This window comes from Megalopta genalis, chromosome 7 (genome assembly GCF_051020955.1).
Source record: "Megalopta genalis isolate 19385.01 chromosome 7, iyMegGena1_principal, whole genome shotgun sequence".
NCBI lineage: Eukaryota > Metazoa > Arthropoda > Insecta > Hymenoptera > Halictidae > Megalopta > Megalopta genalis.
This window is the reverse complement of record NC_135019.1, coordinates 8,377,587-8,402,004: the sequence shown is the minus strand read 5'-3', so window position 1 is coordinate 8,402,004 and position 24,418 is coordinate 8,377,587. Positions and strand designations below refer to the sequence as shown.

Sequence of the window (24,418 nt, the reverse complement as noted above, 5' to 3'; positions counted from 1 at the left end):
AATAACGAATGTAGACCAGGAAACAAGCGTCTCTCGTCTGCCCCATTTTTCGATCTAACCAGCCAGGTGAATCCTGCGACAATGTCATCGCCGGGAGGGACGGATCGGTCGAAAGCCAGCGGAAACAAAATGCTTAAACTACCGTTCCACTCGCTCTTGTTTCTCGAACAGAAATCGTCCGATGATCACCGGATCGCGGTTGCATTACGATCGATCCGAGAATATAGGCTCTAGCCTGACCCACATTCCTGTTTTCTTCGAAACCCGATGACCCCGTTGGTCCAAAATCCGTCTGTGCAAGGATTCAAAAAAAAAAGTGCGATCAAAGCGATGCAGAAACGCGATTGCAGTTATTAGTCCTTCACAGTTGCAAGACCTTGACGAAAGGATTAACCGAAGACAGAGCAAGCCGGACGATGCGATGATGCAATCGATGCTCGTGGGTGCCTCAAGGAAACGGCAATCCTACGAAAAAAGCCTCGCAACAGAGTTATTAATCTTCTCGTAACCGACTCGAGAGAACTTCCTCTGTAACTCGCAATTATGCCGATTGCGCGGTGCACAGTTATTCGAAACACGGTGCCGTTCACGGACCAACAGCCTAAGAAAAAGTGATTTACGCGGGCGGAATTGCGGGGTAACGATCGATCCTCTCGGCCTTTCTTCGCCGTTCGAATGTCCTGCTGTTGCGACGATCCCAGCCGTTTGGAAAAATCCACGCAACCATCGTCTTTGTGCCCGTCTTCAAGTGCAACTTAAACGCTCTTTTCGAATGGTTCGTTGACCCCTTGCTTGAAGCGCGTCACACCTTTCTCCACGAAACATTAAAATGTAAGTTAATCGGACGATGCCGATGAAAGCGGCAAACTGGAACGATATAAGTAGACTGCGGATGTTTATGCACATTTCTCGTTGCACAAGCTAGCGCCAACCATAACATCCAGTTACAAATAACAAGCAAACGACCGCTATCTTGCAGATGTTGCCGTGTTAGGAAACGATCGCGGTTTCGGTGAAGAAACTTCGATGGCTTCAGATGGTCGAGCTTCCGCTGCACATTCGATAAAATCGTGTTTCGACGTAGAAGGAACGTCTGTAAAAAAAAAAGAAAGAAACTTCGAAAGGCTGAAACAATAAAAGCCGCAATTATTTGTGCGTCGACCCGATAACTTTTCGTCCCCTGCGCATCAACATTGAAGTATCGAAGTCAAAGTCACCGATCCTCGCCCAGGTGACCGTCGCCGCGTGGAACCGGCTTTACGATCCTGGAGAAGGTAGGGAGCACTCGAAGCGACTGCCTTTCCCGTCATCCGTGGATCCCCAGTATTCCTGGTTCCAGTCGGACCGATGGACGGTTCTCTTCTTCCGTGTAGTTTCATCGTCGATTCGGGATCATTAATTCGTAATTAAACCGCGTGCTGGACATCGGTGCTCGGTCTACCTGAACGAAGAAATCTGGACGTGAGTAAAGCGTCGATGAAATCCTTTCTTTAAACCGTTTTCAACAGCGATTCGATCGACCGAAATTGTCCGAATAAATCGACATCGTCGAGGTGTCACGTTTTGCAACGATAACAACGTTTGCTATTCGAATATTTATCTTATTATTATTATTATTATTATTATCTTATTATTATTATTATTATTATCTTATTATTATTATTATTATTATTATCTTATTATTATTATTATTATTATTATCTTATTATTTTTATTATTTTTATATAATCAAGATGTCGACGAATCGTTGTTACACTTAACACCGTGGCCCGGTTCTAGAAGATTCAATCGAGTTAAGTAGGAAGCGGCAATTAAAATGCTGGCCTGCTCCGATGTCGTTTTTCTTCAGGATTTATTCGCTAATTGCGCGCCGCAACGGCACTGCCGTTTTAATAATTGCCCCGTGTTCGTGTTCGTCTATCGCTTCGGCCTGTTCCTACGAATGATTCCGATCGTCCGCGATTTATCGCTGAAACGCTCTGAAACCGCGGTCACCGCGAGATCATTCGAATTGCAAGATTCGCGAACGATTCCGCGGCACGGCGCCGCCGGAAACATAAACGTTCGTCGAATTTCGGCCAATCGTTGAATTCGTAATGGATTAACGGGTTTTAGAAAGTTCTGCGACCGACTGCGTCGCTCGAGCAACTATTTGTCAAGCGTTTTACGCGAAACGGTGAAATTTTCGTATCTGGAACGTGAACGATCATCGATGGATCTTCGCCGGTTAATGATCGAAGATGCTTCATCGAGTCGAGAGAGTTGTTGCTTTTACTTTTTGCAGGATTACGCTTCTCTTTCCTCTCGCGTGCAGATTCCGTCGATTTGGAACAATATTGTCGAATTCGAGGACTTCCGAGGTCCGCGGAGAATTATTCGAAATTCGCAAATTCGATGACGTGGGTGGTCCTGTTTGTGTTTCCTGGCGAATTTACATATCGCTTTCAGCGGTCAACACCGAAACGAACGTTCGGAACGACCGTGAACCCGTGCTGGAACAGTATCCACGCACGTGGGCCGACTTTTAAGCAGACCCACTCTCTCCGGACGACTTTTTCCAGCGTTTTAACGGCTCCGATACTTTTCTCCTCGATGATCCGTTGAATCATGCACACCCGGAGAATCGTGGAACTTTCGAGCGCTACGAACGGGCGTTGCGAATCGCCGGCTAATCGAATCGCTATTACGGCTAACGATCTTGCGAACATTTTCTTTCGTTTCTCCTTACTTCCTACTGTTCGTTCGTTGTTATTTTAACCCCTTAATGCACAGTTTTTTTGAAAAAGGCCGGCCAAGAAAAATCAATTCTTTTCAATGTAAAAAAACACAATTTAGAACGTTGTCTTGGCAAGAAAATTACAAAAATACAAAAATAATCAAAATGTTTATTGCAATTTTGGATTTTGATAACATTGCAGAAAATAGTCGAATATTGTAATATTACATGCACACACACACACGTACATCGACTTTTTTATCTTTCTTTTCGAATTCCCATTTCAGAATAAACATTATCATCAGTAAAAATATTTATTTATACTTTTAAAACATAAATGATAACAATACTAGTATTTATAATATTTATTATTATATTTATACATATTATTATTTATATTTTAGTAAAATATATATTGAAAAATGAGCGAATCAGAATCTGAATATGAATACGCTGTCGGAAAGCTGTTCACAAGGAAGAGATAAGTCGTAAGTGATAAGTAGAAAAAGGATATATTTTATACTTGAATAAGTAAGTGTTATATAGCTAAATGTTATAGCTATAGTAAGTGTTATAGCTATAAGCGCTATAGATAAATATCAATAAAACGATTGTTCTTTTTTTGCTTTCACATTGCATTCGAGTGTGAAAAATTATAGCAACATAAAGTACAACGCCGCTCGAATTATCTCGAGTGTGCACAGTTTGGCCAGTTTAGCGCGCTCGAGTTAACTCGAGCGTGCACGTTAAGGGGTTAATCTACGATTCTCGCAGCGCGCCATCCGGCTGCGTTATCATTTTCGTTATAATTTCACGGATGCGCGATGCAACATACGCGCATCGAAACGTCAAAATCGGATACGGATTCTTTTCGAAATTCTGCACATTACAATTCCAAACTGTTGTATATGAATAACAAAAGCTGCGGTGACAAATCCCTTCTAATGTCTCGATTCATAATTTCCCTTCATCGCTGTAACCGGAAATGCAAACGCCCGATTATTCAAATGCCATGATTTATTTATAATCTCGCGTGAAAGATTCAGAGCGCGGTCGCAACAATGGCACACGGTCCCGGGATTCTTTGTATCCTGGAGAGGAAACGACCCGAATGCACCGGACGAGTCTGCCGGTTTTTTTCTATCGGGAAACGATTGATGGCGTTTCCGTGTTAATGTAACCGCGTTCACCTTGACCGAAGAAAGTGTTACGCGGACTCTTAGAGCAACGCCTCCCGATTCATGAGCACGCCGTGCCGTGACCGGCACGCGAGCGTTGCGTTTTACGAGCAGTTATTCATTTGGTTCTGTCGTGCACGGTACACTGCATTCCTGCGGATAGATTATCATCCTGCCGGCAATCAGGATCGCTGACCGGTACACGCGATAATCACCCACGGACTAAGAACTTGTTTATGCGAATAAAACGTTCCAGCAGGTAATCGTCGATGTAAATCACTTAGTTGCTAATTACAAAACGATGACAGTCTGTAATATAATCGGAGCAAGTTGCATCCGATTCCGATCGACAGTGTCCAGAAAAAGAAATGCATTTGATTCGTGTAACGACTCGTGTCGATCTGCAACAAATTGCATTGCTTAGTTTGTATTCGATGATAAACTAATAGAGTTAGTGGCAGAATTTTGTGTCACGACGATTATATCCGTCATTCGTAAAATTTTGTTACAATTTGACACTTAAATTGTAATTCTGGAGAGAGCTAAATTATATTCGTAAATTTTAATGTTTAACACTAAACTAACCGAGCAGTAATGACGATCAGCGTGCATTGACTCGTAAGCGTGAAAAGATAGAATTCATTTGGATTTGGTAAAGTTTTAATTATGAGAATTGTTTCGATAATATAATGTGTTCAATCGCTCGAAAACGTTCCAGCAGGTAATCGTCGATGTAAATCACTTAGTTGCTAATTACAAGACGATGACAGTCTGTAATATAATCGGAGCGAGTTGCATCCGATTCCGATTGACGGTGTCCAGAAAATAGAAATGCATCCCATTTGATTCGTGTAACGACTCGTGTCGATCTGTAACAAATTGCACTGTTTAGTTTGTATTCGATAATAAACTAATAGAGTTAGTTAAAATCGTGTCCATTATGTTCGAGACTTTACTTAATACTAAACCAACCGATCTGTAACCTGAACCAGTTAAGTGTGTTCTACGACGATATATCCGTCATGGAGATGTGGCAGAATTTTGTGTCACGACGATTATATCCGTCATTCGTAAAATTTTGTTACAATTTGACACTTAAATTGTAATTCTGGAGAGAACTAAATTATATTCGTACATTTTAACCCTTTGCACTCGAATGGCGACTCTGAGGCGCCACTAAATATTGGTATACCATTTTTCAAAATCATTCTAAGAGCATCAGACTCGTTTATATTTAAAAAAAATACTATTAAAATTGCACTGTACTTGCCAACAGACTCAATTTCATACGCATAAATTGCAATAAATTATATAAAATAGAAATACTGTAGATCAGAGATCATGTTTTAGATGTCGAATTCAAATAGCTTCGACTGCAAAGGGTTAATATGTTTAACACTAAACCAACCGAGCAGTAATGACGATTAGCGTGCATTGACTCGTAAGAGTGAAAAGATAGAATTCGTTTGGATTTGGTAAAGTTTTAATTATGAGACTTGTCTCGATAATATAATGTGTTCGATCATTTCCCACGAAGAAGTCTCCAAAGTTCGTAGTATCGTAAAATAAAAAATCGGTCACTTTGACCGTTCAGCGTTAACGGTATCAACTCAGAAGCTGGCTCGCGTTGGCTGCTCCAATATTTTTTATCGAATACCATCTAGCCCTAGATCCAGCGCATTCTGATCTCGGTAGATCGTAGATGGTTCACGCTTTAAAAGGAAAGGCATGTAGTGAAAAGTGTTCCGGTCGGCCGGAACAATTTGGATCTTGTCCTTGATTAGCAAAGTCGAACGGCTCGAGAGCTTTTACCGAGAGTCTTACCCAAACAACGTGTCGCGTCTCTATGCTAATGATTCGGTAAACATTGTTCGGCGAACGCTTCTGCATGGAGGCTTTCGTTTCCCATCCGGGACCAGCAACGCCGTAAGTGGAACGGTGCGAGAAATGCGTCGAGGCGCAGTCGGCATTGGTTGCTCGAGAGTTGTTCTAATTATAGATATCATTTGCAAAATTACAATTAACGTAACGGCGGCGCGCACGGTTCAGTCTGTTCCAAGCGAAACTCGGCCTCCATCCTGCACGAAAATGCAGGACGTCGGATCCGTCGGACTTTCTAAACCTTCGTTTGCCGGCTCGTTTCCGTGTTCTCCAGGTTGTTCATTCTGAAAAATTCGATGGTTCGTGGATATCAATTTCTCAACCGCTCGAAACCGTGCGAACATTCGCGACGGCTCGATAAATTGCATGCAAGTAAAAGTGTCTCTCGGGTATGACCGTGAGTCTGCCATTGTTTCCAGCAGCATGAGCTCGGGGATAATCCTGCTGGTGTTGGCGATAGGGCTGTCGAACGGTCAGCTGAACTTCGAGGGTAGCCCGCTGACCGAGGACACGGAGTACACCGCCGAAGAGTCGCGATTCTCGGAAAGAACAGCGAGACAGCAGGAAGCCGTAGCGAACGCGACGACGCTGCCGGAGGCGATTTCTCAGAAGCTGTATCCGATCACGGAGGATGTTAAGAACAGCTCGAAGAACCTGGAAGCAAAGTCTTCGGTCAGCGCACACTCGACCGAATCCGTTCCGAGACCTTCGCTGAATCCTCAGCATCCTCTCATCACGGTTCAGCCCACGGTGGTGCACACGCCTCGTCAACTATCTCCTAGTGTCTATAATCCTGGTAGCATCACCGCAAGCCCTGCGGATTATTCCGTGAACGTGCCCGAGCTGGGACAACCATCGAGTCCTCAGCATCTCATCACGGTGCAGCCTGAGGTGGTGCAAACGTCTCGTCAGCTATCGGCAACCGCATACAATCGGGGAAACGAAGTGACAAGCCATGCAGAGGTTGCTCTGAATTCGTTTCTGAACTCGAAGACGCCGGAAGAGTCTCGACTGTCCTTGGACAGCTACCTGCAGAGCCAGGCGAGTGTCGCGAAAGACCAATCGGGCCAGCAAACGGTGCCTCTGTCCAATCAAGCGCAATTAGTGCGACAGACGCCATCGATCGCGGTTAATCAACCGTCTACGGGGCTGACTTCCCCTGTGAATCAACACCTGACGGCGCAGCTTATGCAACAACGGCAGGCGATGTACGCTTTCCCCGTTAACCAGAGGCAGCCTTTCAACGAGCAGCTCTACAACGTGCCTGCGAACCAGCAAGATCCGCGTGCACCTGTTCCGGCGGCCGCGATTGCTACAGGCATGCCGCAGCAGACACTGCAGTCGCCTTACGCGCAGAATGTACAAGCCAGGAACGATATTTTCTATCCGCCCGGATGGCATCAGCGTATGAGAAGAATTCGTGGGAGACCGTTCCCGTACGTGCAGTCCAGAGGCGGGCCCGGATTCTACAATGCACCTGTCCCAGGTGAGATTCCAGTCGAAAGTCGCATCTTCCATAGACAGTAGAGAATCCGTGGTTTCGCAACATGATTCAGTGAATCTCCTGCCGGCGCTAACGATCGTGTGAAAGCGTTATATAAGCATGATATAATGATCTCCGCGCGGATCTGGTACGATTTATTTGTCCTGGAACTACTGACGCGGTTCGTGGGACCTCGTGCTCCAACGAAAAAGACCCCAAAGGTTCGAAGGTATCCTCGATTTCAGCGGTTCCAGGACAACCAGCGATATTATTAACCTTTTAGGCACGACGTGCCACTATAGTGGCTTCCGCGGATGTCATCTTTTAGAACGACGCGCCACTATAGTGGCTTTCGCGGATGTCATCTCTCTGGACGACGCGCCACTATAGTGGCTTGCTCTAGTAGCTCACTCGCTCATCGTTCGAATCAAATAATCGTCTTCATATACATTGTTTCACACTTCTTTTGTCTTCACATCGATTTACAACAGTCCACAGGGTGTCCCAAAAATGTCTCGCAATCCGGAAATGGCGGGTTCCTCGGATCATTTGAAGCAACTTCTTCCTTTACAAAAATGTTCTCCGAGGCACCGTTAACGAGTTATTAACGAAAAACAGTGACCAATAAGAATCGAGTACGGCTGACGCGAGGCGGCCCAGCCAACCAGCGCGCGAAGCCCAGTTCCGCTCATTGGCTCGGCCGCCTCGCGCCAGCTGAACTGGGATTCGACCGCCTCGACCGCTGGCGCCGTTGGCTCGGCCGCCTCGACCGCTGGCGCCGTTAGCTCGGCCACCTCGCGCCAGCTGATCTCGCCTCTCATTGGTCACTGTTTTTCGTTAATAACTCGTTAACGGTGCCTCGGAGAACATTTTTGTAAAGGAAAAAGTTGCTTCAAATGGCCCGAGGAACCCGCCACTTTCGGATTGCGAGATATTTCTGGGACACCCTGTATATACAGTATCAGCCTCTGTACAGTACACATATCAGACTCTGCCGTCCAGAGAAATAGCCTCGCGCAGAATTCAGCCGTACCTAAAAGGTTAAGAATTACTTGATTTTTTCCTTCAGGTCCTTACAAGCCAAAGTCTCCGCCGGTGGAGGTGATCTATACGAAGCCTCCGGGCTACAACCATGGTCCCCCGGTCCTGAGTAACCCCCCGGTACCCTACGAAGACGCCAGCAACTGGTTTCCCGAAGCGGACCATCCTCCGCCTGCCAAAGACGTCTACTATTCCCAGCTTTACGCGCAGTCCTACGATCCTTACTATTACAATTACATCGCCAAGACCGGCAAGATCAAGCCCCACCTCTACGGGAAGCTGGGCAAATATGAAGACGGCGGCGACGGGATCTGGGCCGAGCTGTACAGAGGCTTCAAGAAGCACGGCTTGAAGAACATCATGACGCCGACGTTTCTGCTGGGCATGACTCTTCCGGTGGTCACGCTGATGCTCACGGCGCTCGTCCAGAAGAGATCCTTCTCCTCCAGGTCGGACTCCAGGGAGTTCTCCAACGAGGAGACGATCCAGGAGTACCTGAACCAGCTGCGGGACGCCGTCGAGTGTTACGAAATGAAGAGAAAGAGGAGGGACACCAGCTACGAAGGCTGCTGAAGCACAGAACGTCGTTATCCTGGAAGTTCGCGCAGTTACAGTCGTCCATTTCGAGCGATCGTCTTTGCCTCGATAATGGACACTTCTTCGTAACATTCATGAAGTACGGATGCTCCGGATTTCAAGGAAATCTTGTCGGAGAACATTGTCGATGTCCTCCCGACTCGGAGCAGACCAGGCGAAAATGCTGCTGTAATCGAAATTGGACGACTTGGAACGCGGTGGCTTGTAAGGCGACCCTACAGTTTCACTAATTTATGGAACAAAGGACTCTTTCTAGGAGTACGAACGATCGGAGCGTTCGAAACGGTCGAGAGAAGTTTGAGACGCGCCTGGAGAGTCTGTCGAGCATGCGTGAGTGGAGATTGCTCTCGGAGGTTGTCTCTGAGGGTATTGTGCACAAATAGAGCAACAGAATTGCTCTCTTTCTCTCTCTCTCGTCCAACACGATTTGCTCCCCGGTTAGGTGTTTTGTATATATCGCGTGTAAAATAATAACGGTGTCGCGTACTCGCGAGTCTCCAGGGAGCCGATAGTGCTATTTCATTAGACGGATGCACCGCATGTATGCGACAAATGAATCGTTAGACCATTCATGGGAGAAGGCGAGAGTGAATCGTTTCTACGTGAGAAGCGAACGTTCGTGGGTCAATTATCCCTGACCCTGTTCACATCCACGTGCCGTCGCGTCAATCCTCCTAAACACTGGCTTCGTCGCAAGCTTCAATTCCTTTCAATTCTCGGCTCTATCGGCGTTTCCTCGTTCGTTCATGGTACTTTTACTTTTCTGCCAGGTTAATTGAGCCGGCTCGACCAACGGCAACGGTATCGTATTTGTTCTTGGGACTTTTCAAAATGTGTGACACGAACGAGAGTTCTTAATGATTCCATTTTTCTTTCGATATCTCATCGTATTTTGAATACCTCGTCGGAAAGAGTATGATTCACCCAGACGACTCCGACCAGAGATCACCGACCCAGATTCACGCGTTTTGCGCGACGAGCCCTGAATTCCAAATTAGAAATGACATCCGCGATTCACCGCACCGTTCGCAGCCCGTGCGCATCGTGAATCGTGACACAGAAATGGATAACCGGTTTAGGCGTGCACCGTCAGTGATTTCAGCCATCGGTTTAGTTAATGATTACGCGACCTGCTTGGGAAACTGGTCCAGATGACTTAATTTTCTTGCTTGTTATTTTTTTATGTCGTCTCTCACGCTCGACGAGATCGGTCGAAAGGCTTTCCTTACAGTTTTCGTTTTGCGTAAGTCTGATTTTAAGGGGGAACTAATCCCTTTCCAGGCTGAATTGTAGGCATGCAAAAAGCTCGCCGGTCAGGGGAATACGGAAATTCGGATTGTTCCGAATGATCCTGGTGGGGTGACGCAACATTCAAGAGCACGATGTTGATTAGTGCCGCGGCGATAAGGTCAATTACGATAACCTGACCATTAATGAGCCTATCGTGAATCAAGCGTGACGGTTAACGTGCGATCAGCTCGCCGAGCTTTTAAACTAGAACGAGCAACCAGAAATTGAAAGATCTAGGGTGAGATTTTTCGTGGTCGTCGTAACTCTATCCTCTGTCCGCTGAGAACGCCGATCTATCTATGGTTTTATTTATCGATCCTTCGTGGATTCTCTCAAGCTTCGGGAAAATCGCGGCAGCGTTTCTTAGGGGAAAGAACCGGTTCCTCGAGACGACTTGCACTTTAGACGCCGCGTCGGAAGTTCGCGAGATTCTCCTTTCATCCGTGTCTGAAACAGTGCTCTTTTTAGCCTCGATCTAAAAAGGATCCGATCGTAACGAGCAGAACGAGCCAAGCCGAGGTAAATCAGTGTTAGAAACTCGGAATTTCCCAGGAATCGCAAGATGACCTCGACAAGATTCAATCGAGCGAAAGAAGTGGAAAAAAATCTACGGACCGAATGGAAATATAAATTCACTCGCTCGCGAACCCCGGCGAACAGATTATAATTGAATTATCCGATCGAACGATTGACGGCTTCATTCGCGTGCCATGGGACCCAGACGCGGTGTATGCTTCGCCCGTAACAAGCGGCGATTATTAGTTTCAACTCAGCCCCTTCGGGGTCGTTCAAATGTCTAAGGTCACCGTGATATTCGGGCTACTGGCTCTGACAGAGGAACCGATTACTCGAAATATTAATTCGCAATTATACACTTCACAAGTTAGAGCGAACTTATATGTTCTCCTCGACGGCAACTTATACGTTTTTCACAATAAATGCATTCGTTTTACCGAGCTTCAGCGTGCGACAAACCCAGGCTGCTCCGGAAGAGGCACTGAAAATCGAACAACCAGTTAACGAAAAATATATGTCGTGTATTTCGTTGCTTCTAGTTTCTACAAATACAACTTATTGTTGCGGTTGCCAAAAAGTGGGGCGGGGTGTCGAGAAATCAAGCGCGTCGCACATTTATTACTCGGCATCGTCTGTCGCTTATTTCAGCTCGTCATCGAGTTCAAAGGAAACGATCGTTCGTTCGAACGGAGCAACGAGTTGGTCTCCTTTTCGGTCATCATTCTCGACAAAATCTGGGACTTTCTCAGCGCGAAACAATTAACGCTTTCGGGAAAGGACATTTCGAAGGGACTCGATTTGCTGACCATCTGAAAAGAGGGAGAACCGAATGCGATGGAAATCAGTGTCAGCTTGCCGATAGAACGTTTGAACAATTTTTTGTTTGTCCGTTCCCTTAATACGAAGCATTACAAAAAATTGCGAGGAACATTGTTCTACAACGCTGGAAGCACCGAACGCTTTAAAAGGACTGAGAATAATTGCGCGGAAACGTTTCAAATTGGTCGCTCTTGCCGGTTCGATGCTTCCAGTGCTGACATACCGCGTTTCTTTTCGCCAAAAATAATCGAACTTCGCTCGTTCATGATCCTCGCGTGCTGCGAGGATCCAGCAATGATTTGTGCGTCGCTCAGCTAGACTAGACTAGTCTATACAGATTCGTTTCGAATGATTAACAGAACAATTTCGAGTCTCTTCGCGTGTGTCTTCTCCGCTGATATGTGCGTGTCGTTTAACAATTCTGGTTCGCCTCGGCCGGTTTTGCTTTCCGAGGATCTTTTTGGTGAACATCGGAAAGATCGGGGGAGAAAGACCTTGGCACAGCCTGTGGCTTCCATAGAGGAGGTGAAGGAGCTGAGAATCAAATGAACGAACGACACAGTTTACTAAAATAAATTCTAATTTGCTCCATAAAAGTCACAGGTACTTTACGGACAAGACTCCTACGCGATCATTTCACGATAGACGTACCTACACAGGATCAGCCACTCGGCGGAGAACACGTGGCTATCTTCGTTCAGGGTCATTTAGGTTTGTACGGAAGGAAGGACAAAGTTGGATCTTGAAGGAGATTATAGATCTGAAGAAGTAAGAATAAAAATTAATTGAATCGAACGGAAATATCGCCGCGTTATTACAAGACAGAGTTTTCTCGAGGATGCCTAACTTCGCTCTGAGAAGCTCTTACGCGGAACTATAGTTCGCAAGAGAGAGACATTTAAATGTTTAAGTGGCTCACCATGTACATATATACATGTACATAATATGTATAACATACGTATTGCTTCGAACTGGCAATACTCTACATATGTATAAGTAACTGCTTTTATAATTGTCCTTCGCTATTCGTGGAGAGTTACTAGATTCACAGTGTCCCATCCCTATTATCGAGGACCAACGATTTCTCCAAGATTGATACGATCCGTAGGTACCGAGTGAAAACTGTGCTTCAAAAGATCTGTTCCGTTATCGCTGATCCAGCGAAGTCGGAGCAAGAGCAAACTAATTTGATCGATTGCGGCAAAACTGTCCCCACCTGAGACTCTACTGCTCCGTGTCTCTGTCTTTAATTGACAGTGGTGCGATAGATACGCGTAAGTACAGCTTAAGCAGGATTCATTGTTCGAGACCTGATAATGATTTTTTGGAAATAAACTGAAGGACACAGTTCGAACTCGGCAACCTCGAAGAAGGTCAGCCATTGATTCCCTCGTTTCTCCCCGACTCGCTAAAGTTAACGCAAATCACGGACTAGTTCTGCAAGCGGTTGACGATTTGATTTTGCTTGTATGGCGGTCAGTCTTCGTCTCAGCGGACATCTGGATCGCTTCTGTGTGCATCTATCTGTCGGCAGCTGGATAGGCTGTGTGCGTATTCAATGTCTTGTACAATATTACAGTTTCGTGTGTGCGTCCAGATACTTGCGTTCCACTACTTCCTCCACTGTTCCGTTCCGACAAAGAAAGCTTTTGTGGCTGACCGTTCGCAGTTCTACATCGTCCACGCCGACACGTGTTTCGTGACCGCTGGCAGACGGTGGAAACTGTCTTGTAGGACTAGATCAGGTTTAATGTACAAAGCGGTATTTGGCGAAGAACGCTCAAAACGATGGATCTTGGATCACGCGCAGATAGTTGAACACTGATGAGATCACGAATCGTTCAGCTCTTATATCTGCGATTACAGTTTCCCGAACAATAAAAACAAATAGACGGTAACTGGCATTTAGCATGATCATCGTCGTCGATAGCGTAATCAAATTATAAATCGGCATAGATAAAAACGGGATGTCGAAATCGATGAACGCAACGATTAATTCTATAACATGGTAAAAGTTCAACTAAGAGTTGCCTATACATGCATGTATAGCGGACGCTCGATCAGCAGCTATATTTAAGGACTTCTGGAACGCGGCTACTTATACAATGGTTTCTTGAAATTTATTCACAAAATTATCCGTTTGAAATATGTGCTAAAACATTTCAATAAAACAGAAAGCGCGCGTGTTAGCGGGAGGCTACTTATCGAGCGCCTACTGGTATATACATAAATATCCGAACATTCTTTTAAATATAATACTCTTGAACGTAAATCATAAGAGATAAATATACATAAAAATCCGCGATACATCTAAGACCGTTCTTTAGTTTCATCTGGTGTGCTAGCCGTACGATTACAATGATAATATTCTTCGATAGGAAGAAATGTCGAAAAACAAATGTCATAAAGAAAAAAAGAAAAATATGTATATCGTGGCTATCTGTCGCTGCCTCCTATCCCCCTATCAATCTTGCTATCTGGCTTTAGAACATAGCTAAACGAAAGTGTGTGTAATACTTACGTTAGCGAAGTCAATCTACATTGTTTCTTTGTTTCTTAACCAACGTGAGAATCTGAACACTCCAAGGCTAAATTACATCCTATGTACACCATCTTCAGTCGAATTTCTCCTCTTTGAACGCTAGATTGATAGCTTCGCCAACGTCTTTCACTACGAACGCGGGTTTACATAAGCTGTCGTCGACTGGTAAGAAATCTCTGGGACAGTGATCTGCTACGTAGCTGGAATCTCGTCGATGGACCCCAGTTTCAACTAAAATACTGATACAAGCTTTCGCGCTGGGCAGCTCTACATCCCTACCAAGCAGTTTCTGAAGTTTCTGAGGCGCGAGGGTATCCTTCATTCCGCAACGGGACAGATACTTATCATACAAATTTGCACCAAAAATGTCAGTGTTGATGTTGTCACTGGAAAAAAAATATGTGTAGTTTAGTGTCAGCTGGAACTTCCATCTTAGTCAGTTGTTGTTAAATAAATGATTTACCCAATAGCATATATCGTGTCAACGTTATGACTTATTCCAATACTTTCAGCATGCTCCCGGAGCATATGATTCGCGTGATAGTAGGTAACTTGGGAAGGCTTCCCGACTAGAGCAGAATATATCATGTCCTTTCCTGTGATCTTCTTGTAAAGCGATTCCAGACATAATAAGAAGGCACCGTGCCCGTATCTGGGAATCAATGCTTCGGATACCCACAACAGGTCCATGTTACATGCCAAAACTGGAATGTTAGGATAAGGAATTTCATCCGGCAAGGAAGTAGGCATGCCATTAGTCAACAGCAAATCCACCATCAATTGTAACGGAGTTTCCCAAGAAATTGGCTCGCTGAACAACACAATACCCTCGATGGTAGGAAAGTTTGGATCTACAGGACCGCATAATGGATTTCTCTTTTCCATGTTCACATAGTCCAGCGATGGAAAATTTTTTACTAATTCTTCGATAGTTATGGTATTATGGAAGCCCAACTCTTGGGCTATTTCTCTAATTGGACCTTGACCAGATATTAAGACACGTTTATTGTGATACTGCTGGAACAATCTCAACGGCGAGTGTGCCATCACCACTTGTGACTCCTTTACTTCGAACCCTATCCATTTGGATAGGTCTTCTGCCTTCTGGCTACGCAAGGCATTTCCACTGTTGGTGACAAATACGGTTGGTACACAGAACTTTCCATCTTTTCCTTGGAGTCGTTTGAAGGCCTCTGGTACAGGTGGCAATACATTTTTACCACGTACTATCACACCATCTATATCGAATAGTAAACCAAACTTTGGCTTCAAACTTAAATGCTGAAAATAAAAAGAAGAGGATGTTAGCAAAATTTTGTGAAATTTGTTATTTTTATGAACCCTAACAAAGTTGTACACATTTACTTGTAAAAGTGACTGATATTCTTTGGAGTTGTGCGGCTACTTCATATTTTTGGAACAAGACATTAAAAATGTCTCACAGACCTTGAGACAGGATATAAAAATATACTTGACTCGGATACTATGCAGTATATTTTTATACCAGTACCTATTGTAATGTGACAGAAACTTTGCATCATTGGTTTTTCGGCGCATAATCGAATAATTTGAAGTCGAATTAAAATCACAAATTACGCTGTCACAGCATCGACAGTAAATTTGAATTTTTAATCAACTATATTCCGAACAGGCTCCGAAAGAAACATGAATAAAAACTTCCTAAGGTCTCTATCAAACAACGAAATTGCGTTTTATAGATCAAACATGATACGAACATTATTACTCTTGATCTCGTTCGATTTTTTGATGTTTTCGTAGCGAATCCTTGTAAATAGGTCACAACAACAGATTCAAGTCATAAACAAAAGAAGGCATGCATGACGGATCCACCTTAAAGTGCAGAAGCCAGAATCAAACATAACAATGATGGCACACGAAATATGACTCACTCTGACAACTGTAAACCTCGCGATGTCTGGTCGTAGCAGTATCTTCATAATTGCCATTTCGTCAGTAATAAAAAACGAACGAAGGCCCGACTACGATATCTTAATACTATTGGCTCCGTTCAAAAGCTACTTCTCACAGATTGATTATGCATAATGCGATGTTTTGAGGTTATAGTGACCTACAGAAATTACATATGATAGTTATTTTTCCCACGTGCCGTAAGAGGACACAGTGCTCAGTAAACGATACGACTGACGTTGCGCTGTCACATGTGCGATACATAGGTACGTGACACTTTTTTTGGAATTTATCGTCAGGAAGGAGTTGTACAATCGAAAAGATAGTTATCAAGATAAATATCATTAACCCTTTGCCATGTCATTTTCTTTCCAGTTATGATGATTAGAAATGTTTCGATTATAATAATTTCTTAAAAAAAGAAAAAATATGTATTTATTGTATGCCAACATTTCCCCTTGAATACTTAAATATTACGGTGAGAAGAACAGAATTTTATTCCAACTTAAAAGAACGGAACAACATTTATACTTAACAGATTCTTACTAGAAATCTCCATTACGAGTTAGACTCGTTAACGGACTAGACTAGTCACGTGATTTTACGGATTCAGCAGGACGGTATCTTCTGTACAGATTTCATTACATAAATGGTATTATCTAGAGATGTATAGCTGCTTGATAAATACGAGATGGAGTCACCGGCGTTTTCTATTAGGAATTTAAAAGGTCTGTAATACTATACTTGCGGACGCATGCGCACTAACTTCAGTCTCTTTCCACCAATCAGGTGCTCTCTATGCACCACCTTTATTTGAACACAGTTCATCGCCAGCTTCGGGAAGTTTGATGGACTTTTTCAATCAGTGTGAAAATTAATGAGAAAAATTTGTATTTCTCACCGATTAAACGAGTAACGAAGTAACGGAGAATTGAAAAGAAAGGAGTAAGCTGTTACAAATTAGGTATGTCCCGTGTAGATATATATTCTAACGTAGATATCACATTCATATTTACAAATAACATGAGTAACAAATATTTGAAGTATGTACAAAATAATTTTAGTGTATCGTAAGATACACACGTGAAGTAAAAGCTTTGTGCCGATTCCATGTCCATCGAAATCGGTTCTATCTTCCATTTTTAATAAAAGCTTTTCGTATACAATAAATAATACCAAACCGAAGTATAGTGTATTTACATTATTTTTTTCAATTCGAAATCACAGCTTCCGCTAAAACGTACGATGAAAAGATAAACGATTATATTTTCATAAGAAGTTCAAAACAGGTGTCGAATGTGCGCAATGAGGGCGGTATATCCTCTATTAATCCAATTATGCATAAAGCGTGCGATATATGCTTCTTTTTCTTTAATTCTCGTATAAGGAACTCCGCATTTTCCCTTGTATTTGTTAACGATTGATTAACGAGTACGTGCTCAATAATTCGTCCATATACTTCGTGATTTGGATCAAAAGAAATTGTCAAATTTTTCAAAAATAACGTCTCCAATATAGGCGGCGATAATGTAATTTCCTAAAAAAAAACAAAATGTAGATTGTATAAGTAAATGTAGTACTATTATAATACCTAAAAACATTTTATTTTAGTATAAACCTACTTTATGCTTTTCTTTGAGGATATTCACAGCTTCTTCATGAAGCTCTGGATCATCCATGTCTAATCTGATATAAACTGCATGACCCAGAGGAATTTCTGCCTTGTTCAAGAACTCTTTAAGCGTCTAAAAGTATTATTAACATGTAGCTTTTTTTTCCTCCAACTTACAAGACATTATTTATTAATACTTACGTCTAGCGAAGATAAGGCTGCCATTAAATCTTTGTATTCTTGGAAAATCTGTTTCTGTTTACTTGCATCTGTCTCGGTTTCGTACACGTTAATTAGTTTCATCATTTTGTAAATGGGATGTTTGTCGACAGCCGTGTACTCAGGATTGCTAAATTTTGGCCATTTTAACACTATTTCTTTCATCTCATTAAAATGATCCTTGCTTTGTATTTTATCATACACGTTTTCAAACGCTTTGAAACGGTCCTCTTCTGTCGCACAATCGCCAATTTCTTTTGTAAACGAAATATCATCCTCTATACATGGTTTTTGCTTTGGAATGTTTTGCTTTTTGTTCACAGTTTCTACTACCTCCTCGTCAGAAAAATTACCCCAATCATCTGTCCATTCCATGTCACCCTTGTCGTCATCCTTATAATCTTTTTTTATTTCACCATCAAGCTGAGAAATAGACTTCTCAGCCGATTTCTTTTGCTCTTTAAATTCCTCACATACAGGACTCTGAATGAGATCATTGTCATGTTCCACCCTCTCCTCATGATTCTCTCTATCGTTCTCTTCAATTATTTGATTTGAATCAAAGAACTTGATGTCATCCGTCTCTTGATTATTCAGGAAACGCGACTGCCAATACTTAAAGCTCTCGTACATCTCAGATTCTTTGCACTTTTTCATTGCGTTGATCATCTTTTGTATTAAACTCAATGGACTAAATAAATATAAATTCTCAGTATCCCCATATAATTTCTTATGCAACTCCAAGGAGTAATAATACATCGCAGTCTGTACATGCAGCTCTGTTTGCGGTAGCTCGGTTAGAACATCTTGTATTTCCTTTACATAATTTTTCTGTATACTAAATAAATAAGCAATTCCCAGTAGCCAGTCTTCCCGCAATGTATGCTTTGCACACTCTAAAAATACTGTAACAGGAAATCATAATTTTTTAAATATTTAATTTATATTCATGACACTTAATGCCTTAGGCAATACATACAATGATTGATATCGCTCACTTCCATGCCATAGCAAGAAGATTCGCTCAACATGGCTATTCTGAGAAAAGCGCGGCAACATTTCAGCTTTGTAATCTCTATATCCGGCATCGAATAGTTTATATATTTGGTGTCCAAGTTACTAAGTCTACTTCTTTCGTGCAAACACTCGTAGAAACATGGAAAACTTTGGACATCATCATTGTTTTCGTGATTCTCCTGATCATTGTACTCTGTCACGTTGCTATGACTACTCTCCAAACCTAGTTTCAATCTAGATTTCCAAAAACTGGTGTCGCTTATGTTCCTTATTAAACTGACCGTTGATGCTTTCATAATGTTCGCAGAAGTCTTGACCATTTCCGTAGAGGCCTCCAGCACTTTTGGAACAAACTCTTTTGATTCAACTTGAGGCTGTAAATTCAAGGCTATGAAATATCATACTTTATGCAGGATGTTCCGTTTAAAGATTTACACCCCGTATTCATATTACACTTTTTGTATTGAATTTCTTACAGTAGTCATGGCATCTATGAACTCTTCTTCGCTATCAGCATCATCAGGATCATCAGGATCACTTGGTGGTATCCACAGCTCCAAATCTTTATGTAACATTTGTATCTCTATTAAATGTATCTGATCCAGCGCTTTACTTAGCACATCGTTAGGCCCCTTATTTATCACAAACCATAGACACTTTTGTCTAGTCTTTAAATCACTGTAGTCATCACAATATCCTAAGTCTAAGGCGACTTTCCAGGCGGGAATGTAACTGTTATGTATCAATTGTTGGCACGTAGCAGCACAAACAGTAAAGTCTTTTATCTGTGAAGTTTTATCAGATGAGAATAATATAATTTTATTAGAATTATAATCAATAAGTCTGTACCTCCAATGCTTTCTTCGCTATCAATTCTAAAACCTTCCCCTCTCTTGCTCTGCTATTATTCATTTCAATCCTCAGATAAGTCGCTAGAGTCAACAGTCTGTGGCGACTTTTATGAGCATCATCACGTCTATTCAAGCAGTCTTCTATCAGCTTCAATCTGTCTTGCATCAATCTGACTTGAAGCGGTAGTATATTGATGTTAAATTCGTTTAAAATCTGAAGAGAATTTATCAGATCGTATTCTTCCTTGATCTGCGGATTGTCGTCCGTAATCAGATGGAGGCAAGTTCTGGAATGATAATTATTTGTTAATTTAGAGGAAAGATACATATAAAAAAATACAACTACCCACCTAGCAAGTTCCATGTTGGCATCGGTTAAAGAATTTGAACTGTTGAAATACTCTTTGCTGGCATCGAGAATCAAGTTGACTGCTTTTTCGTAGGACACTTTCAACAGAGACTGCTCATTCTTTTTAGTTTCAATTAGAGCTGCACAACTTTGTATGTTGGACTTAACACCTGACACCAGTCGCGCCGATACACAGATCTCAAAGCATATTTCTATGTCCACACAGGCGAAGATCATACCGTGAATTTCCAGCATATCGTTCAGCAATTGTGCCCACTGTTTTTCATCAGGGGCTATCACCCTAAGAAGAAAGAAAAATTATGAACACACTGGGCACGAGGTAAACTTCTTTATATTACGAAAATCATTGTTCCCTTACGTTCCGTTCAAGCTCCTCGCCATTTGAATCAATAATAGTTTTGCAGACTCGGGATCGGTTTTGTTTTTCCTCAATGCATTCAGCGTGGTCGTAACCCCGTATTTATTCAAAATTTTTGTACACTCGAGTTCTCTGTCCAACTCTTCGAGCAGCGAATTTATTCCACCACTTCTCTTCAGGTCTCTATCTTTTGAGATGGAATCCACTATGCAGATAGCTTTGTCATACATATTTGAATCGTTGCAGGCATATATGCAGTCTAAAGCCAAGGTGGCAATATTCTCTATCATTTGCAGAATCTCATTATCTTGGGATATCTTCAAATACTCAAAGAGTTTCACAGATAATTTTAGATCCTCCTTGCTAATGCATATCAAGTAATCGCTAAACAAATGTGTCTGTAGTTCATCCTTAATAATTAAAAAGTTAATAATAATTAATTTAAATTCGATTCTGACCATTTTACAATAATACTTACCAAATATTGATGTCTCCTTTTTATAAATGGAAGTACAAAATTTTTTAAATCGTCGACAAAACTTTTCTCGGTCGTCGTGCTCATCAGCAATTTAATTTTGTCTAAATTAGACAATTTTTGTAGCTCGTCCAAAGACAGATCTTCTATGTAAACTTTGTAAATTAGGTCATCTAATGTTTCTAGGTCTAACAATAAACTTTCTAAGCCATTAATGTTATGCGACTTCGCTATTTTGATTAATTGCAAAGCGTTGTCGACCATGTAACTGTTCCTCTCAATCTGATAGGCTCTCGACTCATACCATTTTTGTAACAATTCCGGAGTTAGCAAGGTATTTCTTAAACAAGAATGTTATAGGTGTAAAAAATAGTGGAAACACAAAATTTTTATAGTTTAATTTACCTGTATATGGATAAGGAAGGATCAGATTCATAAAGTAGTTCCGACTTATTATCGTTTTCAAAATTAATCACATCGTTGAATTCAGTCTTTTCGGACCAATCCTTTTGCCTTAATTCTCGTTGATCGAGTAGAAATAATTGACAATCGATGTCACATTTCGGCAAAAGCTTCTTGTACTTCAATGGGTTCAACGTTTCCGGGAAGAAACTGATAATTGCTAGCCAGTGGGGCAGCAAACTCTCTCCATAATAGGTGAACATAATCTCGACTCCCTGACAATCACCATCTTTGGCGAATCTGCGTTTAACGAAGTAACATAACAATAGACGTATAAATTCTCCTTTACCGTACTCTAAATGATCTGCATGATTTTGTTGGTACCTAATTGCATTTTCGAGAGCCGAAAGCTGACGAAATTCCTCGTAGAAACTTTTATTGTAATTTAACGAAGGTCCTAAAATAATCTCATAGGTGAGCAGTTTGTCCAAATGGTCCAGAAGCTTTCTTCTATACTTAATTAAGTCTATCTGAGCATCAGACAAATGACTCGGGTCGACTTTATCCAGCAATTCATTTGCTTTCTGCATCTAAATGTTTGCAAACCTCTGTAAATATTATGCAGTACACCTGGCTAGATTTGTAGCTTACCTGTCGTAAACTTTCACTAACTACATCTACGTCATTCCAATCTTCGTCCACATTCTCTGTTACAAATTTCCCATTATCACATGTGCCTATCGCTACCAGGGTTTCTAAATTGGCACCCTTCAGTCCAAAATTTAGTAATTCTCTTGCAGCTTCGATAGTGTCAGGAACTCTTGTTACACATTCATGCAGAACCCAAGATCTTTTAGTAACTTTGCTCAAATGTTCTTGAATAGCGTTCAAAGATAATTTCGATTTCCGCCATTGTGTCTGATAAACCAGATCAGTATCCAAATTGTACTTGTTAGCCAATGCCAAAGCTTCTTCGTACTCCTGTAAGAAATTACAAAATATTTTAATATTTGCTTCAAGTGTTTATTCGAATATTCATACTTCTATATCAATTTTCCTGGAGTACAGTTCTTCAGGCGTTGTACTTTTCAGACCAAGAATTCTATATGTTCTAAATAATACTTTAGACTTCTTTCTCTTGGGCTGAAATCTTTCAATATCTGTTATAGAGTACAAGGTACTTTGCATTAAATTCGTGGTGTAATTCAATATGCTGACTGGCTCCAACTCATCATCTTCATCCTCGCTTTCCGACGAGACTTCTAAAGACATAAACGAATCTTTCATTGAACGTGTAACAATTCAATGATTATTCATTTCTTCATTCGATACTTGACCTTCGACATTGGACTCCCTATTTCGCTTTTTACTGGTTACAAACGTTTCACAGTCTAGACACAAAAAGCCACGATCTGAACCAAGTTCGCATATCTGAGGCTGTCCAGCTAGAAACTCTGGACTCATTCCTAAAAGATTCTTCAGGTTTTTGGTAGCACATACGGAAGTAGATCCGGCATATCTTGCAATTATAATTGCCTGTAAAAATGTAACTAACATATGATATGTAATAAAGATATAAGGAAAAGAGTATTACCTGTTCGGACCACCAACCAATATCCAACGGATGGAACTCTGTGAAACCTGGTGGAAACTTTTTTAATTTCGCAGGACCTAGTGGATTAGGTATATTAAAATCCGGCTGCTCAGATAATTTCCACTTTTTCTGTAACAATAAATTTGGTAATCCCCATAGAGATATAGAACCATCTGTGTGCAAGCATGTTAAGAATTGGCTATTTGGGGAAATTGTTATTTTGAATATGATTGACTCGTGTTGTAGACTTAATGATGGAATAATGTTCCATATGGAGAATCTTGACTTATTCGTTGATTCATTGTCAAAAGCAAATGACAATTTACAGAAGGGATAATCGTTTAAGGGCCTCCAGGATGTTAAGCCACTCTCCGAAGCAGTTGACTGTAATACAATACACGATATCAAACATTATTCTTTTTAATTTGATCCGTACAATTAATAACTTAATTACCGTTACTTTTTGAGTTATCGTGTTCCCAGCAACATAGAACAGACAATGTTTTGGATCATAAACCACTGCGTTAACACCATTCTTATAAAAATTACCAAAAGAAAATTCATAATTTGCTTCGTATCCATTATTCAATGAGACATAATAAGACTTGAGTAGGCCACTGTAGGTGATTAACAAGAATTCATAGGACCATTTCTCAAATGTTGCTTTTGGTTTAAGAAATATCATAGAAACTATCGCATCTCCAGCTTCTAGGATCTGAGGATTTTGAGAAACAGTTTTTGGGCTTATAGTATAGATATTATTTCCCAAAGCATTGTAAAAGGAGGTGTAACCATTACTAGATGCTAATACTAAAAGTGTTCCATCTGGACTCCAGGATAATTTACGCCAATGTGGGAAAGCATCCTTTGAAACTACAAAAAATATTATAAGTCATTATTGTATTATATATTATTTTATGTACGCTTGTTACTCACTAGAAGCTTTTCCAACCACCGATGAGTACTCATCCTTTGCTTTCCGAATTTCTATGACATTTTCTTGCAAAACTGCAAGTAATCTGCCAGAATCGCCAATTGCAAATTTCCATGGTAAAGTGAGATTGTTTTGTTGCGATATGCTTTCTGGCAAGCTATATCTGTTATTTAAATATCTTAGTGCATTTTTAATTGTTCCTGTTGTCGGTAATATGACAGTATCGTTTTTGCACTTCTGAAATTAGCAATATTGTATATAAAAATGTCACAACACAGTTGGATAAAAAGAGACATGATAGATCCATTTTTTCTATAACAAAATAATGAAAACTTACAATTAATTCCGGTTCCTGTTTTCGAACAAAGTACTCTAGCAATTCGTAAAGTATCGGCTCATTCTCGTTTGATTCCTCGTTGTAATTAACCATTTTGAAATCAGAAACATAACCTAGCTGAGAGGTGAAAAGAGCCAGGGAATAAAGTCAGTTAGAGTTAGAGCTTAACGAATCAGCAGGCAAACGTCATGACTGTTTTTCTTCGTGTTCCACTGAATATATGAGGGTTCAAGTATAATTGACTTGGTTGTTCTCAT

At 41.5% G+C, this 24,418-nt stretch overlaps 3 protein-coding genes and 1 long non-coding RNA gene across 11 annotated transcripts; 1 reads left to right on the top strand and 3 right to left on the bottom strand.

Annotated features, from left to right (window-relative positions):
- Window positions 1–293: 293 nt before the first annotated feature.
- On the top strand, window positions 294–14,537 carry LOC117229243 (uncharacterized). 4 transcript variants are annotated; one of them, XM_076523673.1, is made up of 4 exons: window positions 294–831; window positions 980–1,461; window positions 6,178–7,261; window positions 8,328–14,537. In XM_076523673.1, exons 3-4 carry the CDS (start codon window positions 6,199–6,201, stop codon window positions 8,870–8,872), a joined length of 1,608 nt encoding a protein of 535 aa, XP_076379788.1. In that variant the 5' UTR covers window positions 294–831; window positions 980–1,461; window positions 6,178–6,198; the 3' UTR covers window positions 8,873–14,537. The 4 variants fall into 4 exon arrangements, with proteins under 4 accessions (XP_076379788.1, XP_076379787.1, XP_076379786.1 ...); XM_076523672.1 differs by having other exon boundaries at window positions 295–831; window positions 6,195–7,261; XM_076523671.1 differs by having other exon boundaries at window positions 296–831; window positions 6,198–7,261.
- On the bottom strand, window positions 3,210–4,579 carry LOC143259851 (uncharacterized). The gene is made up of 2 exons (XR_013033855.1): window positions 4,480–4,579; window positions 3,210–4,295 (listed from the first exon to the last, which is right to left on the bottom strand). It is a non-coding gene; the product is annotated as an uncharacterized LOC143259851 (long non-coding RNA).
- On the bottom strand, window positions 11,203–16,631 carry LOC117229246 (haloacid dehalogenase-like hydrolase domain-containing 5). 3 transcript variants are annotated; one of them, XR_004492500.2, is made up of 4 exons: window positions 15,974–16,631; window positions 14,527–15,344; window positions 12,173–14,449; window positions 11,203–12,055 (listed from the first exon to the last, which is right to left on the bottom strand). XR_004492500.2 is itself a non-coding variant. In XM_033485617.2 (4 exons), the coding sequence occupies exons 2-4, from the start codon at window positions 16,028–16,030 to the stop codon at window positions 14,137–14,139; spliced, it is 1,188 nt and encodes a 395-aa protein (XP_033341508.2). In that variant the 5' UTR covers window positions 16,031–16,152; window positions 16,539–16,617; the 3' UTR covers window positions 11,203–14,136. The 3 variants fall into 3 exon arrangements, 2 of the variants coding, with proteins under 2 accessions (XP_033341508.2, XP_076379790.1); XM_033485617.2 differs by having other exon boundaries at window positions 11,203–14,449; window positions 15,974–16,152; window positions 16,539–16,617; XM_076523675.1 differs by having other exon boundaries at window positions 11,203–14,449.
- Window positions 16,632–16,952: 321 nt separating this feature from the next.
- On the bottom strand, window positions 16,953–24,295 carry LOC117229242 (NBAS subunit of NRZ tethering complex). Of its 3 annotated transcripts, none has more exons than XM_033485608.2 (18): window positions 24,162–24,295; window positions 23,827–24,061; window positions 23,345–23,763; window positions 22,891–23,274; window positions 22,634–22,832; window positions 22,338–22,558; window positions 21,948–22,277; window positions 21,681–21,886; window positions 21,300–21,596; window positions 20,898–21,234; window positions 20,420–20,829; window positions 20,042–20,341; window positions 19,690–19,978; window positions 19,317–19,625; window positions 18,803–19,214; window positions 17,806–18,728; window positions 17,615–17,737; window positions 16,953–17,529 (listed from the first exon to the last, which is right to left on the bottom strand). In XM_033485608.2, exons 1-18 carry the CDS (start codon window positions 24,252–24,254, stop codon window positions 17,254–17,256), a joined length of 5,763 nt encoding a protein of 1,920 aa, XP_033341499.2. In that variant the 5' UTR covers window positions 24,255–24,295; the 3' UTR covers window positions 16,953–17,253. The 3 variants fall into 3 exon arrangements, with proteins under 3 accessions (XP_033341499.2, XP_033341501.2, XP_033341500.2); XM_033485610.2 differs by having other exon boundaries at window positions 23,351–23,763; XM_033485609.2 differs by having other exon boundaries at window positions 23,827–24,058; window positions 24,162–24,273.
- Window positions 24,296–24,418: the final 123 nt, after the last annotated feature.

Excerpts from the sequence above, each read along its gene's own strand:
- LOC117229246 (XM_076523675.1), bottom strand. The coding sequence starts at position 16,030 with ATGGCAATTATGAAGATACTGCTACGACCAGACATCGCGAGGTTTACA. Across the intron at positions 15,345-15,973 it reads CGAGGTTTACAGTTGTCAGA|CATTTAAGTTTGAAGCCAAA; the intron begins GTGAGTCATATT and ends TTTTATTTTCAG. Across the intron at positions 14,450-14,526 it reads GACACGATATATGCTATTGG|TGACAACATCAACACTGACA; the intron begins GTAAATCATTTA and ends TTTTTTTTCCAG.
- LOC117229243 (XM_033485611.2), top strand. The coding sequence starts at position 6,142 with ATGCAAGTAAAAGTGTCTCTCGGGTATGACCGTGAGTCTGCCATTGTT. Across the intron at positions 7,262-8,327 it reads CTACAATGCACCTGTCCCAG|GTCCTTACAAGCCAAAGTCT; the intron begins GTGAGATTCCAG and ends TTTTTCCTTCAG.
- LOC117229242 (XM_033485608.2), bottom strand. The coding sequence starts at position 24,254 with ATGGTTAATTACAACGAGGAATCAAACGAGAATGAGCCGATACTTTAC. Across the intron at positions 22,833-22,890 it reads TTGGTTGGTGGTCCGAACAG|GCAATTATAATTGCAAGATA; the intron begins GTAATACTCTTT and ends ACATTTTTACAG. Across the intron at positions 21,597-21,680 it reads GCTCTCGAAAATGCAATTAG|ATTCGCCAAAGATGGTGATT; the intron begins GTACCAACAAAA and ends CGTTAAACGCAG.